Genomic DNA, 19,232 nt, shown 5'->3' on the forward strand with positions numbered 1-19,232 from the left:
TTTATGGGATTGAATTATAAGATTGATATATTACATGTGCTGAACACGGCATTCATTAGTTCATCTGGAGTATTATTCTCGACAGCATGCCGTTTGCTCATCTAGTTCAAGCATGCTTTGTTAATAAACTTGTGCACCTTTAATATGTAAATCATGTTTCCCTCATTTTATCAACTACCCTTGCTTCCAAGTAGGAACTATTCTTAAAATAGTTTTAATTCACTAAATGTGAATTGTGTTATGTTGTTTGACACAATACAGTTAACGACCCGAACTGCGTAAGCAATTAATTAAAAAAAAACTCATGTTTATTTTCATTATTTTTTTTTTTTAGATTTTAATATTTCCGGCTATTCCGAGAAACTGTCCACCACTAATTAGATAATACCAATCATGTGGATCTTAGACCACGATCGGTCACTTTTTGTCCAGAGTCTGAACTTTATAGAAAGTGTCTTTACATCGTTTCATCACATTTCAATGTTTTGTTCATACTTATCTAATATACATAATTTCCAAAATAATATCCAATTCTAATCAATCAATGATGGTTGGAAGAGCGATATGACATCTTATCAGGACCTTATTTTTTATTCACCAAAAATCGTGTCATCCTTTGTTCAGATTTAAGCATAGATTTAATCATAATAATTCTATATATTATCTGCACAGTTTTATTAGTATGAAATCAATTAAATAATACTTACAGACATTGCAAACTGTTCTATCTGCGTTGGCAAGGAAATGAGTTGGACATTTAGAACACAGGTTGGCACCAGATGTTGGTTTGAAGTAACCAACTTTGCAAAGTATACAATTTTCTTGCCCTTCATATCCGGCGTCACATGACACTGTAAAATATAAAAACATATATCAATTCGATTTGCGATGCTTCATTAGAAATATACTTCATTTGCTTAGCAAGCCAGCATTGGTCGTGTATCATTTGTGAAGATAAAAGCAATTGCTAACAAAAATGCTAAAAAAATTCATCAAATTATAAAAAACATGGAGAACTTAAAGGTTTTATGTTGGAGTTTTGAAAGCAATAACAAAAAAACAGCATAGTCAAGACTCAGAAACAGCATTGAGAAAATAGGAAGAAAATAAATTTTTCAAGACTCTTAGAAAAGTTCTCAAGGAAAACTGACCAAAGGGTAATTCCATTTCAAATCATCTAGATACTTAATTATCTAGATTTTAAACCGATATCTAAAGATTTTGTTATAACTTTCACCTCAGATAGACATCATAAAAACTAAGAATATTTAATAGTGTGGTACCAAATCGATGTCTGTTGTGTAAAGGGGTTTACATAATGGAGAAGCAATATATAACGGGGTACACAGCGACGTTATATAATAATAGAAGACACACATTACTTTGCGGTTGAAATGATGACGAAAACATGAAGACATTTATTCCAGTTGGTGATGAGAATGGTGGGAATGATCAGGTATTTAATGCCACGTAAGGTTCCTACATTTTGTTCTCCACTCTCTGCCTCGCTTCTGAACGGGGCTTAGGCTAACTCTGACTGTTCTGAACTCAGCACTGAACTCATCTCACTGTAACTCATTTCGAACCCTAACTTAACTGAATATATTGGATCTATCTTTCTTTGTGACGTCAGACATGCTGAAACATGTGAATGTTTTTCACATAGATTTTGCATATTACATATGACTCCAACACGTTTTTGACAACACAAAGCCATTCTTTAATTTACATATCTGATTCTTCCTCTGACTTAACTAGTTGTATAGTTATTTCTAATATAACGGACAATCCTCTACATTCTTAGCATCGCATCTAAATAGCAATATGTATTCTTTTTAACTTTTGATCACTGAGTTCGATTCTTGCAATTTTCTTTAATAAATATTATTTTCGATCCTATTTACTTTGTTTCTCTAATTACCGGGATTTTTCCTCTTCCATATACAACAAGAAATCTTGACAATTTTTGCATTTAATTCCAAGCGGTTTCTGATTCAGAGCATTTTTTGTTTTGAGTAAATGACGTGATATTGCTCCCAGTTGACATTTTACTGATTACATTTTCTTGAATATTTTCTGTTTATAACATGATATGATACCAACAATTCATTCAAGTAATTTTTTGTATCCAAAAAATAAAAAGATAGTACCAGATTTGTCCCAAATTATGGCCTTCTTTGTGATTTTATCAGATTTGGAAAATTTTCACATGTACACCAATATAGGAAAAATAGATGTGCTTGTTGTTGTAGCAGAAAATGCTCTAAATTGGCAACCGCTTGGAGTTACATTAAATTTCATGATTTCTTAGTTTTATGATGTCCATCTATGGTGGAAGTTACAACAAAATCTGAGGATATTTTTCAAGCACTGCGTGATTTGACATGGAAGTATCCCAAGATAACTTTTTTCTTAAGATTCCATAATCAACTTAATTGAAGAATTTTGATACATACACGAAAAAGAGGTTACATTTGCAGCATATTTTCTTTGGGTTTTTTTTCTGGTTCCTGAAAATGTTCTGTTTGTAATTTTTGGTCGGTTGTGGAGTGTCGTTCATTTTTTTTTTTAATTTTTTCTTGTTAAGTTGCATTATTTAACGACATATCAACCCTTGTAATTTATTAAATGATAACTCGCTTGTGTTATATACATATTATGTGTAAACAAATTCGTTGTTATTTTGTAGTCATACTTTAAATATGCTTTTATATATTTTAAATACCTGTCTATTGCTTTAAGGCATGATATTATATTGGTAATTTGAGTAGTTTCAAGTAGTTTCCTCATTTTGTTTCTATTATAGTATTTGCATCTTATACACTGTTAAGTTAATATGTGTTTTACAGTTTGGTATGGCGTTTACATTGATTTTTCTTTTTGTTTAAGCAACTGTCAATTTTGATATATGTGTCCTATGGGAGTTGAATAGAATCACAATCTTTTGACAGCAACAAATGACTAGTAAATTTCATAACAGAAATATTGTTGACACCTCACTAGTCACTGTAGCGCTTTCACTTTTCTTTCTGTTGTTGGCAACAATTGTAATAGTAGTTGTCAGGAGTTCTATTTCTTTAGTAAAGTCGTAAATCTGTGTCTTTCTTTTGTGTAGCAGCAGTTGTAATAGTTATGTTTCGTTGTAGTAATAACAACGACACATATTCGTTTTAACATTTTTAAAAAATTCTTTACAATTTTATCAGTATACAGTAATATTGCAAATTTCTATAGTTTACCTTTGGGTGTGTATGGGAAAGGATTCTTGAAAAAACGTCTGTCCTGTCTTACAGACAAACGCTGAGAGAATGTACACGTTTCAGTCTGAACTTTCTAGTTTCTTATGTCATTTCATTGAACAAGTAAACTTTATTTTTAACTTAATTCTTAAGTGAAAATTTTCTCTTTAACTATCTTATTTTAAAGTAGAAATTTCCTTTCTAGATAACTAACACATTCTACATAGGTGCATAGTAGCTGAGATAAAGTTATTTCTATTTATCTTTTCCCCCATTTGCTTTGGTTAAGTTTGATTGTGTGAAGTTTACTATTTGTTTTTTTAAAGAAATATTGCCATTTCCGTTGAATAATATTGTTTATTTTTTCATACATCTGCGTAAGAGATCTTTCATTTTGAGCAGATTATATGGATAAATCTGCTTGCTCGGTTTCACAAATTTCACCACGTGGTTCACAACTCATTAGGGTACTATTTCTTGATTATTGGATAATGAATATAAGCTGTTGATTCCCAAGTATTTTTGTTTATCATTTATAGAACACAAAAGCATATTGGCATTATTGTCTGGAAGAACAGATTAGTATTAGTGTTTTCAAGAATATATCGGAATTATTGCCAGAAATAATGTATTGGCACCAGTGTTTGTAAGAAGATATTGATATTAATGTCTAAAAGAACATATTGACATTAGTGTCTGCAAGAAGATATTGGAATTATTACTGGCATTATTGTCTAAGAAAAGCAGATTAGTATTAGTGTTAATATATAAAATTAAAAACTAAATTTGAACAGTAGATTTAAAAAATAAAAATAATAAAAAACTAATAAATAAGGTGAAAAAAATTGCAAACAAAAAATAGAAAGACATACCAGGAAATCAAAGTTCTTAATTTTTTAGATGAGGATTGATTGTTTAGATTGCTTGTATTGATTGGATATTGTTCTCATCTTGAGTGCAATAATCCGATCACTACAAGTAATATACCAGGAAATCCTCACAAAATGTTTAAGTACATCACATATAATATAGGTGTGATAGTAGTTTGACAGATCTCTGGTTTAATGTTTGTTTCTATGTAATTGCTGAATGGAAATTCTTTTTATGTGTCTAATTAGAGAAAATTTCCAAAATCCGTTGTAATAATTTATAGATTATGAAAATTTAATGGTTAATATTTTGTTTTGATAGGTTGTGAACAAACAAACAAATTCGACTTGACCGAAAGCATAACCTTCTTAGCAGAGATAAAAATACGATTTTCTCTTCAGTAGAAAAAAAAAACGATAGAAAAAAATCGAAGGTAAAAATACTCACATTGACAATCACTTTTTTTGATAGTTCCTTCACGATATGTGTATGTATTGTTCGGACATTCTTCACAGCTGTATTGACTCATTGCTGGTTGGTAGGTATTATTTGCGCATGGCATACAATCGTTATCCTTGATAAACGTACCTTCTGGGCAAATTCCTGTTAGAAAAAGAAGGTCGGAGATTACCTCGGCCGAAAGATTGTTTAAATAACGACCATGATGAGAATAGCAATCCAAATTATCACTTCTATTCTAAAAAGTAATTAAATAAGTCCGAAAAGGCCTATAAATAGGTTGAATATTTTTGTTATTCCAATAGTTAACACTATATTTGATTAATAACAACAACAACAAGATGCAATCTATGTATAATCTGCACTGAGGATTGAACTTTCAACTTCCAGAAGAGTGTCAATTACAACGGAATTTTACCAAGGATCTATTCGATCCTCAGTGCAGACTATGCTTAGAATACAATTGTGAATTACTAAAACTTTCGCCCAATCATGGCTGACATAACAATAGTATGCTACACCTGTGGATTGAATAAATGGTTCTGTTTTCAATTTTGTGCAAATTCCTGAGTTCGACAGAAAGATTCCCGAATTCGACAAAACACACCTGAAGAAGGTCAGAGGTTATATTGACTTAAACATTGTGAAAATATCATTCAAGATGATAATAAAAGTATGAAAAATCCCAATAATACAGATTTGTTGTACTATTACACCTGTGGAATTAAATAAAAATGCAAAGTACATTAGTTTATCACAATTGTTTTTAGAGAAGCCTAAGGAACGTTTGTTTGGAATCTTACGGATTAAAAGGGCTGCTTTAAACTAAGATGAAAACAATTTTTAAATTATTACGGCAGTTGTATCAAGCCTAATAAAATAGTTTCTCTTTCGAAGCCTTTGTTTCTGATTGCATCGCTTAAAAAGTACAGAAATAAACGGGTTGATTATTGTTGAGGGCGACACAAAGGCTTCTTTCTCATTGAGTACTACTACTATCTAGGGAAAAGTACCATTCTCTTTTCCCCCATTTACCTTTAATCATCGCCATTTACCTTTAATCATTACCATTTACCTTTAATCATTACCACTAAATGTTTAGGAATAAGGCATTTTTGTGTCAATCAAGGATTGGCCCCGATCTTCAACCTCATTAGCAAAGATTATTTATTAGTAAAACCAAAAAGAATCTTTATATGGGGACTTTGTAATTGTGTAATTGTTGTTTCTTAAAACATTTCTACTGAAATGTATGTAATTTTTTCTGTTGCCTCTCATCGTTGTCTCTCTCTCTCTCTCCAAAAATATTAAGCTCACATTAGCGAAGTGTATTTGTTTAACTGTGTAATGAGTTTATTTTTGCATATCATTTTTATATGTAACGAGTTTGTATATCATTTTTCATATGTAACGAGTTTGTATATCATTTTCCATATGTAACGAGTTGTATATCATTTGTCATATGTAACGAGTTGTATATCATTTTTTATATGTAACGAGTTGTATATCATTTTTCATATGTAACGAGTTTGTATATCATTTTTCATATGTAACGAGTGTGTATATCATTTTTCATATGTAACTGTGTAATAAGTTTCTTTTTGTATATCATTTTTCATACGTAACGAGTTTGTATATCACATGTCATGTGTAACGAGTTTGTATATCATTTTTCATGAGGAACAAGTTTCTGTAATATTTTTCATGTGTAACAAGTTTTATATCGCTTTTCACGTGTAACGAGTTTGTATATCACTTTCATATGTAACGAGTTTATATCATTGTTCATGTGTAACGCGCTTCTTTTTGCATATCATAATTTTTTAAAAATTATATGTGTTAATAATAAATAGATAACATTGCTGACAGCAAAGATGACCTCTTCCGAAAAATATTCTAAGCAGGAAAAAGAATTTTCTGAAAGGTATTAAATCGAATTAAACTTTCATCGTGGAAAGAAATGCTTCCACAAACCATACAAAGAAATGATCACTTAGAATGAAATATAGATTTGTCAGATAGAGTGCTAGTATTTAGAATTCGATTGCATATAACATTTACATTGCAAACTGGTTTGGTTGTTTTCTTTTCCGGCATATCAATCCTTTTCAGGTTATTTAATGTCGAATACGGCAATTTAAAAAAAAAGGTTTTATGCTTCCATTTACAATTTTTGTTTATATAATACTAGCAGGGATACCCGACGTTATTCGAGTCACAAAACATAAAAGAAATGAAGTTGCGTTTGCACACACACACACACACACACACACACACACCTGCTATACTTAGGATTTTGATGCCTCTATTATATTCCGAGTAAATTTTATTGGAAATTTTGCATTCTCATTTCTTTATAACTGTTTTTTTTTTTGGCATATGGAGCCACTACGCAGTAGTTGGTAGTCGATCAAAAGTATAATGCAAAACGAATATATAATGTGTGTGGGTGGGGGTTAATAAAATTTTAGATATTTGGTGGGGGTGGGGGGAAGATTAATCAAAATGATGGAAAGTACTCGTGCTTGGCTAAATAAAAATGATGATAACTAATGTATAGATTTAAAACAGTAACAAAAAAGTAGAAATTACTTAATATTAGCTTGCTTTGGGAAGTTGAAGCCGTTACCATTTCGCATATTTGTCAATAAGTGTTACGAATGAACTACCTGTGTTACCTGCGAATGAACTGATCCATACGCAATAAATACTGGAAGACTAAGCTGTAAAGAGGAATCGCTATCGGATGGACCTAGGGAGGTTGTTCGTCTAGCCGATGAAAAAAAAAGGTACGGATTTTCGTGTTATTTTTATTAGCTGTTAAATATTTCAGAGCAATTTAATTCTGCGAATATTTTTTTTCTGTGAAAATCAAAAGAGATTTGCTTTTGAAGGAAATAGTGTTTTACTAATGGATTATAAATTAAAACAGAAAATTAAAACTGTAAGTTCAGTTAAGTACAAGAGTTGTTTTGTTTGAGTGCAAAACTAGTGGGAAATGAATTATTGTTTCCCCTGCCTCAGTTGTTCTAAAGATACTAAAACTTTGTTAAACTGAACATAGTTTTTTTTTTTTTAATCTGTACATTCTTTAATTTTACCAATCATATGAGAGATGGACACTGTTAATGCTGCTTTGGAACAGTTAGTAAAACTACAAATTCAGCAACAACAGCAACAACAATTATTTGAACACCAGAAACGCACAGATGAAAGCCAACAACAAAAACAACAACGAGAACCATAAGAAAAACGCCGTTCAAATTAAAAAACAATAACAACAAGGACGAAAACAACTAGTGAAATTATAAATTCAATAGCAACAACACCAGAAACGCATGAATGAAAAACAATAACAACAACAGAAAATAGCGCAATTACAAATTCTAGAACAGCATTTTGAATGTCATTTTCACAATGTTTCGGTCGATGAAACCTCCGACCTTCTCCAGGTGTATCTTGTCGAATTCGTGTGGAGTTTTTTTTTTTTTTTGTACGAAAATTATGTATTCCCGTGTATATATTTGTTATATTATTATTCTGGTTCATATGTTTTATTTTCCGTGTTTTGTACATTTATTGAACAATTTCGTATATTTTGGGTTCATACAAAACTGTCATTTTTTTAAATAAAAAGCAAGGTTAGCTCCTTGCTTCTTAAATGCCGTCATGTAATCCAGCGCGAAAGTCTTCCTTTTCGAATCCAGTCACCAAGGAAAGTGGATGTGCTTGATTTCCTGCCATGAACAAGGATTCCCGTGCCTCTTCTTTCTGGGAGTAAAACGAAGAAAAAACCGGTCGCAACGAAGCAAACACTTCCTTCCAATATCTACGTTCTCCAGTGTACAGTTTGCGTTAAGCAAGCTGGTTTCCCAATCCGACAGCGTGTCGCCGTCGATGAGTGTAAACACATAATGGCGATTCCTCTCTTCTTTTATAAGGGGGATAACTCCACTTATGCCAAGTCTGAGAGAAAGGGCGATAACTCCTTTCTGGCCTCTACATGCCCCTCCCCCTCGTGACCACAAAAGCAAGTTGTTGTGGTCATCCTTTATGTGGAGAAATACCCGTGCGACTTCCCCCGCATTTGCGGCGACAAACCCCTTGGGGCTCTCGTCCTCCGACTTGACGGTTCCCTTAACGGAGGAGGACTGTATTTTTGGGTATCTCCTCCCGTGGTATCTTCCACTTCCATTTCTTCCTCATGCTCGCTTGGGGATTCCGTGTCGGCGTGTTGTTCCACCTCCATTGCCTCCTCCGGAGGTTGTTCCTGTGGGGTCTCCACATTTATAGGTGGGTTCGGGATTTCTTGTCTGATGTTACGAGGGCCATCCACTACTGGGTGTATTCTACGGAGAAACCGACGGTTGCGCAATGTCACTCGATTGCTTCCATCGACCCGGACTTGGTACTGTCGGTACCCCTGGGTCTCCACGATTCTCCCTGTCTTTGTCCATCGACGTGGGTGGTTCCCGTCCTGGTTCTGGATCTGGACGTAATCTCCTACCTGGAGTTTCCGGAGTGGGCGACTATGTTGGTTGTAATACTGCTCGTTCCTCATATGTCTTTTGGCCATTGCTACTTCCCTTAGTTTGCCTATTTCTGTCCACTGTTTTCAAACCTGGTATTTGTCCCGCAGGACAGGAAGGTGGTCTTTAATGACCCGACCATACAGCATCATGGCCGGGGACATGTCCAGATCCTGGACAGGCGTGTTCCTATGGGTCAGTAGTGCTCGGGCTGCCCGATCATGGCACAGGCGTCCATAACTGTCCGTATTGTCCGCCAGTATACGTCTCGCGGTTTTGACGGCTAACTCTGCGCGGCCATTGCCTTGGGCATAATGCGCTGATGAGGTACGTTTTCGTATGCCCCAATTCCTCAAAAAGGAGTCGTATACCTGGGATTCAAATGGTGGTCCACCATCCGACGAAATCTCTTCCGGTACGCCGTAGGTACAGAACCAAGTCCTCAAGGTATCGCACACCGTCTTGGCTCTTCCCGACGGCATTAGGGCCACTTCAACCCATCCCGTATACCTGTCTGCGTATACCATAAAGTGTCTACCCTGCATCTGGACGAAGTCAACCACCACTTGTTGGAATGGAAATTCCGGGTCTGCTGGGAACATCAAGGGTTCCCTGGGCTGAGACGGTGCGATTTCATTGCACGTGCGGCACTGGGCTCTTGTTTGCCTGATGTTAGCATCCAACCCTGGCCAGAATAGTCGTTGTCTCGCATTCGCCAGCATTCCGTTCACACCCTGATGAGCGGAATGAAGAGATTCCAATACCTCTGCGCGGAGTTGTCGAGGTATTAGGATTTTGTTCCCCTTGATGATCACTCCTTCCAGGCAATATAATTCCTCACGCATAGGCCAGAAGACTCGAACTACGGTTGGGATATTGTTACGTGACTGGGGGAAGCCATTTTGAATCAGCTCTTTCAAAGTCCTGCATTCTTCGTCCGTGGCTGCCGCAGCCACAATCCTTCCCCATGTGATGGCTCTTAACGTAGTATCATTCTCGTACATCGATGTTAGGGCGGCTTTGACTGCGGTGTCAATGGATTGCTCCTGGTCTCTTGGTGGGGTGCCCGCCGGGTACCGAGATGTACAGTCAGGGGCCAAGTTGAGTTTCCCCGGTCGATGTTTTATCTTGAATTTATACATGAGTTACTTTTCCTTGAAGTTTAACAGGCGTGGGTTTTTTATGTTCTCCAGGGCTCGGTCCGAAAATATCTTTACGAGCGGTAAGTGATCCACTGTAATCACCAAGTCTGGGCATCCGAGTATGAACATGCGGCATGATTCCAACCCATAGATCAGAGCCAAGGCTTCACCTTCCACTGGTGCATATCGTGATTCCGCGTCGTTGGTAAAACGGGATCCCGCCAGGATGAGTTTCCAATGACCATCCCCACAACTCATGTTTAATTCCCCCTCACATCTGCAATGCTTTTGAAACAGAAAATACGATATCCCTGTTTTGCTGTAGTCTGTCGCGAGTCCTGTTGCTCTGTTCATTTCGAACGTTTGGATGCCTTTTTCAATTCTTTCCACTATTATTTTTTTCGACTCTTGGAATACCTGTTCCAGTGTCTCATCCCAATAAAATTTCCTGTCCTTTGTTTTCAGCAACTCTCGGAATGGGGCCATAACTTCGGCTTGTGAGAATGCATAGGAGACTTGGTTTACGAGTCCGAACCAGGACCTAACCCCAGTAATATTTGTCGGGGTGGGGAAGCTCAGGATGGCTTCAGTCATTCTTCTTGTGGGTTTGACCCCGTTCGCTGTTACTTGAAACCCTGCGAACTCCACTTCCATGTCAGCAAAGTGAAACTTGTCTGGGTTAAACACAATCCCTCTATCGGCGCAGTGGTTTATATATTCAATTGTGTGCCAGAATGAGGATTCCATTGAGTTGTCCCACAGGAGACTGTCATCTATACACCGAGTTTTTTCGAGCCATGTCCATGGTGATATCGTCAAACCGACGGGTGTAGCCATCTCCTGATCCATGGAATCCTTGAGGGGCTCGACAGTACCTGTATCGACCCCATTCAGTGATGAACGTGGTGGCGTTTCGTGCAGCTGGAGACAGCGGTAAACTGTGGTAACCGTTCCACGCATCGAGTACAGTCTTCCTGGTATGTGCAGGTATTACCGAGACCTGATTGAATGGGGACGAAGTGTGGTGCGTCTCCCTCATGGTCGCCTCGTTCAACTTTTGTAAGTCCACCGTCCGCCTTGGGGATCCATCCTTTTTTGGTGTGACCACCATTCTCGAGCACCAAGTAGTCGGTGTGCCTACCGGTACGGGTTCGATTATCCCCAGTGCCACGTCACGGTCTATATCTTGTTTCACCTTTTCCTTCCAATGATGGGGGACAGGTATTGGTGTGTGGATTGCCGTCGGTGTCGCATCTGGGAGGAATTTTATTTCTAAGGGTTTACCCTTCATTACTTGGAGTGGTTGGTGTGGACAGGTATTGAATGCGCTTGCCTTGAAATGTTCCTTTAGCCATTGCTCCAATTTTTCTCTGTTAATGTCGGTTGGCTCCAATGGGATTGCTGCTGGTTTCTTCGGAGCCGGTGTTCTGCGCGGACACCCGCAAGGGGCCGTCTCTTCTGTTTCCGCTGAGCTGCTTTGCGATAATGATGTAGGAAAATTGGATGGCAATAATTTCAGCTCCTTAAGTGCCGTCTGTGATAAGTAGAGCCCGGATGTGTTGTCAGACACATACACTGCCTGTCGTGTTTCTCTTGATCCCACCTTAATATGTAAAAACAGGACCCCCTTGATGTGTAACTGGCTATTTGTTATACCCCTTATCCGATGGGTAGTTGGAACCAAGTACCCATTTGGGTACCCGAGGAGTCCTTGAATCTCGGGGCCAACAGAGCAAGGTTGGGGCTCCTGTGTCCGCGAAGGCTTGGATGGCGTGGGTGCTCACTTTCATCGGCTTCTTTGGCACCCTTCCAAAGGTCGCATGGCACTTGTTCATTACAGTTACCTCTGCTGTAACTGAGGGGGGCGGTTCTGGGGCGCCCACCTGGAACTGTTTCCCATTCCACTCAAGGTGAGGAATGTTTGCCGGTTGTCTCTCATTGTGTCTGTGAGTAGGGGTTTTATCCGTGGTGCAAAACATGAACGACTCCCCGCTTTTTATAGCCTCCGTTTTGGATCTATTATTTTTCCGGCACACCTTTTTAATGTGCCCTACTATTCCACAAAAGTGGCACTTGAGTCCCACTGCTGGGCAATCTTTCCGGTTCATCGATCCACCTCGATGTGATGTTTTTCCGCAACCGTTGCAAGGTTTGGTGTCCCGTGGGTTCGACAGGGCCTTTGCCTCATGCATTTGTTGTACTTGATTCGACTTTTGTACCCCAGATATCGTGAGAGGTTGTGTGGTATCGGAAAAGTGTGGAGTTGCTTCGTCTGTTGCCTCCAGGCAAACCAACCGTGAAAACTTTAGATCCAAGGTAGGAAGTGTAGCTGCCTCTGCCAGTACCCTTCTCTGGTGTTCGATATTTCTTAACCCTGCCATCATTTGCCCGGCAACCCTATCGTCTGAGTAATTAACCTGCTGCCGGCAAGTGGGTTCGTTCGGACACTGAATACTAAATTCACAAAATTTCGCCTGGCCACGTAACCTCGATAAAAAATGGGTCACTGACTCACCCTCATTTTGCTTCATGGAGTGAAACGTTTGTCGGTGGTCTTCCTTGTGTAAGCCTCAAACGGCCACCAGTCGTATTTGGCAAAGAAGGAACTCTTCTGCCGCATTGTTGAGTCGTTCTGGTCCAACGAGCTCAAACAGTAACCTGTTCGTTTCCGGTGTGCATGCTTCTCGCAGTTCGTTTCGAATTACAGCTGGATTTTCGAGTCTGCACATCTCCTTGTACCGTGACCAGGTGTCTAAAAAGAGTGCCCATTCGCTATCTGTTGAGTCCAGACCTATAGAAGGTCGCTGCATTCTTTTTGTTTGCGACGTGTTCGCTCGTCCATGTAAGATGTCCTTCCGTAATTCGATGTTTTCTTTTTGTAACTCGACTAGTTGACGTAATAAGAGAACGTTTTCTTGTTCCATAGTGTGACGATATTTTTAGTCCAATGCTGCGATATAAGTATTTCACGTTTTAAAGTGACAATATGTTCGTAGCGCCATGTACAGTTTGCGTTAAGCAAGCTGGTTTCCCAATCCGACAGCGTGTCGCCGTCGATGAGTGTAAGCACATAATGGCGATTCCTCTCTTCTTTTATAAGGGGGATAACTCCACGTATGCCAAGTCTGAGAGAAAGGGCGATAACTCCTTTCTGGCCTCTACATCCAGAAAAGCAGATTCAAAAGCAATATCAAAAACAAAAAGGGCGTGTTTGACCTTTTTGTTTTTGATATTACTTTTGAATAAAAATTACAAATAAGTCTAAATCTGCTGATCCAAATTATCTTTAAATCAGTTTCAGGAAGTGAAAAATCAGTAACCGAATGGTATTCATTTTCAAAAAGTAATAAAGTCACAGGAAGTCAAGAAAACTGCAAGGCTAAAGAAAATACTCCTAATAATCACATATAAAACTTTTTAAAAATACGTTGCAATATTTTTTAACTACAATGGGGGTAGATATTTAGATTGGTGCCCACATCACCAATATTTGACACAAGGTGGAGAAAGTGGGAGAATAGGCAAGCTCCCCTAAAGGAGGGGCACTTTTGCCTCAGCAAAAATTACCTGGGCATCCCCGTCGGCATTTCTTGGTGAGGATGCCTCAGGAAACAAGCAATAAACCTGCCCCACCCGAAAGCCGGGTGGCAAAGCTTGAGAGGGTGGACCTCCTAGGTGATACCCAAGCAGTATACCTCAGTCCGACAGGTGCTGGGCCAGTTCCCAGACCCTCACCTGTCGAGAACGGATCCTTGACGTGTACTCTGCCCTGTCTCCCTGGAGATGAAGCCGCTAGGAGACCATCTCCCAACTCTAATGGGGGTATGATCCCGCACAGTCGGAAGAATCTATTTATAAACGATGCTGCTAGGAACTGACAAATCAAATTAATTAACATTCTGCTACCAACCAATCAGAAACCAGAGTTGCACCATAAAAATTAATTCTTTTCTGTAACAACTTCGCATGTGTTTTCTTCGTGTCAACACGGGAAGAATCTTTTGCTGTGTGGATTCCAACTCAAGAACTGTCTACTGAAAACCAGTCAAATCTAGGACTTGTATAGAACACCTACTCATCGGAAATTATTCTGTCTACTGAGAACCAGTCACCTCCAGGACTTGTATAGAACATCTAACCATCGAAAACTGTTCTGAAACTAAACATGGCTTTCAACTCAAGAACTTAATTGGGGGAAACTCTTAAGTTATGTGAGGAAGATATTCCTGCTCTTAAGAATGTTATTTCAAAAAAGACCAAGTCTTAAGATTACTAATAAAGTCACATTTGTTTCAGAGAAATGAATTACCTGCAGTTAAATTTAAAACAAGAAAAAGCATTAACCGAAAACTATGAATTTTTGTGCTGATTTATAAAAATCAAATCCCTTAGGAATTAACAAAAAAGAATTCAAATCATTGACAGAAAGTAATTCGGTCTTTTGCTAAATCATTTTATAAGTATTCAAAAAAAAACTTCCAACTCATCTTGCTCAACTGCCCAAACTCAAAGAAAGCAATTGTTCTATTAGTCAACAATATGGAGAACGGTAATTGCGTATTAAAGAAAGCAATTCCGATCTCAGGAATAAATTTCACTATTGAAACTGTACACAAAACAGTTGATATTGAGTCTCTCCTCAATCTCTTCACGACATTCTCGCAGGAAAAGTAAATTACGAACTCACTTATCATCTACGCAAGAGGAAGTATTACTGATACACCTTTCGGATTAATCAGCTTGGGAGAGGTAGGTTGTGAGAGAATTACTTGCATTACTAACGATGAACTGATCCTCACACAATAAATACCGGAAGACAAGGCATTAATGTAGAATCGATATCCGGCGAACCTACCGAAGTTGTTCGTCGGCTAGATGAACAACTTCCACTTTTGTATGTTCTTGTCAATATATTTTGCTACTCTGTTCCTGCGTTGTGTTTTTTTTTGTAACCTTTTAAACTGATTTATAACACTCAGAAAGTTGTATTCAAAGTGGGTACCACATTGGCTAAAATACTGCCATTTTTTTTTTTTTTTTACTTATACAATTTAGTTAGGGGCGGGCTAATAACCGTCTTGGGGGAGGGTGATGAAATTAGCGACTGAGTGCCGAAAAATGATAGATGGGAGGGTAATAAATTTTTAGATTTTTTTTTCGGGGCAGGTTAAACTAAAATGATGGAAAATACTCGTGTTTGGCTAAACAAAAGTAATGATAACAAATGCATATATTTAAAACAGTAAAAAACACATAAAACATCAAAAACCACGTCGTTAGTCGATCATCCTATCCACTGAGCTAAAGATAAGTCATGTTAAGACGCTGGAAATTAATATATTTAATTGAATGAAAGTGTAAAGATATCTACGCATGCGCAGCCGTTATCGACGGCGATAAAGATATGGTTAAACCAAAAATACCGCAGCAGATGCTGCGGTATTTCTACCTCAATCAATTAATCATTTTTCTATATTTTAGATATAATTTTATCCGAGAGGTTATCAACCTAATGATAGATAAAATTTAGTTTTTAATAGATAGTATTTTGAAGAATAAAAAAAACATCCCATGAAAAATATTTAGAAGGAGGTAAACATTGAATGTCGGTTGGAAAAAAAAGGTGAACAATGAATGTCTGTTGGTAAAAATTACTTACTTAAATCACATTTTAATAAACTGGTAGCTCCTTCATTTACTGAAGTCGTAAAATCCTCTGGACATTTGCTACAATTTTCCTTAACTCCAGCTGTGGCATTCTTGTAATATCCTTTAACACATGGAATACAATCGTTTCCGGATGAACCAACTTCATATCCAGCAAAATTACAATAAACTGAAAAGAAAATATTTCGAGATAATGAGTTATCAAAAAGTTTTACGAGTGTTACCACGCTCTTGAGAATCCCATCGAACTATTGAACGTAATTTTCTTGGCATTTAAATTAAATCGTGCAGTTCAATGTGATATATATATATATATATATATATATATATATATATATATATATATATATATATATATATATATATATATATTAAATATTTTCACAAAATCAAGACAATAAAGCTCAAAATTAGAGCACAAGTTGTGTATTTTCATATACTTTACAACTGTTTCGCGACCATTCGGACAATTTCAAACATTAAGTAATTGGGAAATATTCCCCAAAATTGCCTCTCTTTACGCAGTGAAATACACTATTTAATATACATAAAAGAACACATTTTGAACCCCCATTTAAGAAATCAAGCAGTTAAAACTAACTACACATCTTTATTCCAAGTTTTTTGGTTTAATTATTTCCCGTTTGAAATGGAATTTATAAATTGCCCTATTTTCCTATTACTTCTTCTTAAATTATATTTCGGCCAATTATCTATCTTAATGTTACACTAACACTCCGTGTGCTTTTTTTAATCTAAGTGATTAATATCATTCTCTAAATTTAATTGATCTATTTTCTAAATAATGAACTACACCTCCAAAATTTAGTTATAATTTATACGTCACAACTGTATTCTCTTCCATTTATGAAAGTTTCGTATCATCTGTTTACATTTACGATTACATAATTGATTTTACTTAATTATTTTATTTCTTAAAAAGGAATGGTAATTTAAAGTCAATCTAAAAAATTATTTGTTAATATTAATTTTCATTCTATACTAGTTATGTCAGTAATTTAAATTTTAAAATTTTATCGTTATATAAGCGTTCTGTTTTCAGTTCCATTTGTTTTTCTTTTCAGTGCTCAACGTTTGTGGATATGTGTGTACCTATCTATCTACCTATATCTCTCTCTATATGCATATATATATGCACACAAATAAACACACTCACATATACATATATATATATACTCGTTTTTTTTATTCAAAATAATGGACTAGTGAATTCAACGAGGTTGTTAGATAGTGCTCAATAAAAAGAGCTGATAATACTTGTTTATTGTTATATAAACATGTTTACATCCCGCTGCTACAAACAGCCACTTGTTTCAATCAAACAACAGATATAATCAGGCAGCGACTTGATTATTCAAATGTTCAATCAATAATAGATTTTTTAAATTTTTTTTTTAGGTAGGAACTCTTTAAAGGTTGAAGTTTAAAAACCTTAAAACACAGAACTTTAATTATAAGATGTAAAGAGAGAGGGGTAATCTAAAGAAAACTAAAAAAATATAATGGAGAGAGAATGATGAGGAGGAGAAAAAAGAAATAGAGAAAGAAAATAAATAGAGAAAAAATATAATATGGAGAAGAAAAAGAAAAAAACGATATAAAGGGTTATTATAAAAAAAACAAGGGCTAGAAGAGAAAAGAAAGAATTGTTTTCTTTATAATAACCCTTTATATCGTTTTTTCTTTTTCTTCTCCATATTATATTTTTTCTCTATTTATTTTCTTTCTCTACTTCTTTTTCAAAATATTTTCAAATTACTGTAAAGTTTCCGTGTAATATCCACATATATTTTTTGTCCGTGTGTTACATGATAAGGGCTGTCCCCTTTTCATGTAAGTATAAAAATAGAGAGTTTAGTTAAAATGAAAATTAAATAGCATAGGCGAAATTCGAACCCCGTAATCTAGGTTTAGAAATAGATTACGTGTGAGAATTTAAAAATGTAAAACAAACATTTGTTTAGAATATAGATAAATATTTCAAGGAAAGAATGTTAACTATCAAGTTTGTTATGAAATTTTAAATTGAAAGAATGCAGCTTATAAGATAATGTTTTTAACATATTGGAAAAATAGGTTACTGAGAAATAGGAAAAGTTTTGGACACGTATGTCCAGAACACTTGAAAGAAGGCACATGTTTTAACATGTGTATGACGTCACGGAAAATAGGAAGTTCTAGGAATAGAGAAAAACAGTCAGTGAAAAAATTTAGAGAGAGTCAGTCGTCTAGGAGCGAGACGTCACTTCAACACAAAAATGTGAAATTTTGAATTCTTGATGATGGAATCACGGCCGGTCGCGTGACGAAATAAACCATCATGTGTTTTGTAAAGCTCGTCTTGTGTTTATGATTCTTACAAAAAGGTAAAGTGAAATTGTATTATATATTTGTGTTATAAAATGTCTTTTCATACACACACGTCTTTGATGTATCGTTATTTTCATGGAAAGTGTTCGACTGAGCTTCAATCTATGCACCCCCCTCGCCAAACTTTCACAAGAAACACTCGTCTAGCTGTAAACACTATCAATAATTCCCCCCACTCTTTATCTGTGCCTAAACCTAAACGTAGATTCCATGAACAAAGCTTCTTTCTTAGAACTGCACGCCTGTGGAATTGTCTTCCGGTTTCCTGCTTTCCGGCTGACTACAATATGGTTGTCTTCAAGTCTAACGTAAATAAGTTCTTGATGAGCCGTTCCATATAAGTTATCAAATTTACCAAATTTTCATTACTAATGATTACTATATTGTCCAATTTCTAATGTACACTCTTTAACCCTTATCCTTGAGTGGCCTCTTGGCCTTGATAATGTGGTGATGCCTATGTAAAAAAAAAGTAAGATACGGGGAGAACGTCAGGAACGTAACAGAAATGTCGAATGGCTGAATAACATGACAGAAGAGTTACAACAAATCGAAAAAGGAATAGTGAATGACATCAGCAAGGAAACCCTAAAGAAAACCATAGGACAAATGGCAAACTGGAGAGCACCAGAACACGGCAGAATACATGCATACTGGTTCAAAATATTCACAACACTACACGAAAGATAAGCCCAAAACATGGGAAGATGTATACAGGAAATAAACCTGCCAGATTGGATGACAAAAGGCAGAACCACACTGATGCAGAAGGACACAGAGAAAGCAACTATAGGTCTATCACGTGCTTACCCACTATGTGGAAAATATTAACAGCACAACTGAGGGAACAAATCTACCACTCCCTAAATAATTGTGGACTTCTCCCGAAGGAACAGAAAGGATGCCAGAAAGGAAAAAGAGGAACATGATCTGCT

The 19,232-nt window shown here is 36.5% G+C and overlaps 1 protein-coding gene across 1 annotated transcript in view; it reads right to left on the minus strand.

Moving 5' to 3' along the window:
* The window catches only part of LOC145266449 (uncharacterized), a 303,389-nt gene that overhangs the window by 119,166 nt on the left and 164,991 nt on the right, over window positions 1-19,232 (minus strand). The window contains exons 14-16 of the mRNA XM_080122125.1: window positions 15,899-16,075; window positions 4,557-4,712; window positions 708-851 (exon numbers count right to left, since the gene is read on the minus strand). Coding sequence (XP_079978251.1) covers window positions 708-851; window positions 4,557-4,712; window positions 15,899-16,075 — 477 coding nt within the window. The remainder of the gene's footprint in view (window positions 1-707; window positions 852-4,556; window positions 4,713-15,898; window positions 16,076-19,232) is intronic.

Source organism: Euprymna scolopes, chromosome 41 (genome assembly GCF_053919585.1).
Source record: "Euprymna scolopes isolate OS-2025 chromosome 41, ASM5391958v1, whole genome shotgun sequence".
Taxonomy (NCBI): domain Eukaryota; kingdom Metazoa; phylum Mollusca; class Cephalopoda; order Sepiida; family Sepiolidae; genus Euprymna; species Euprymna scolopes.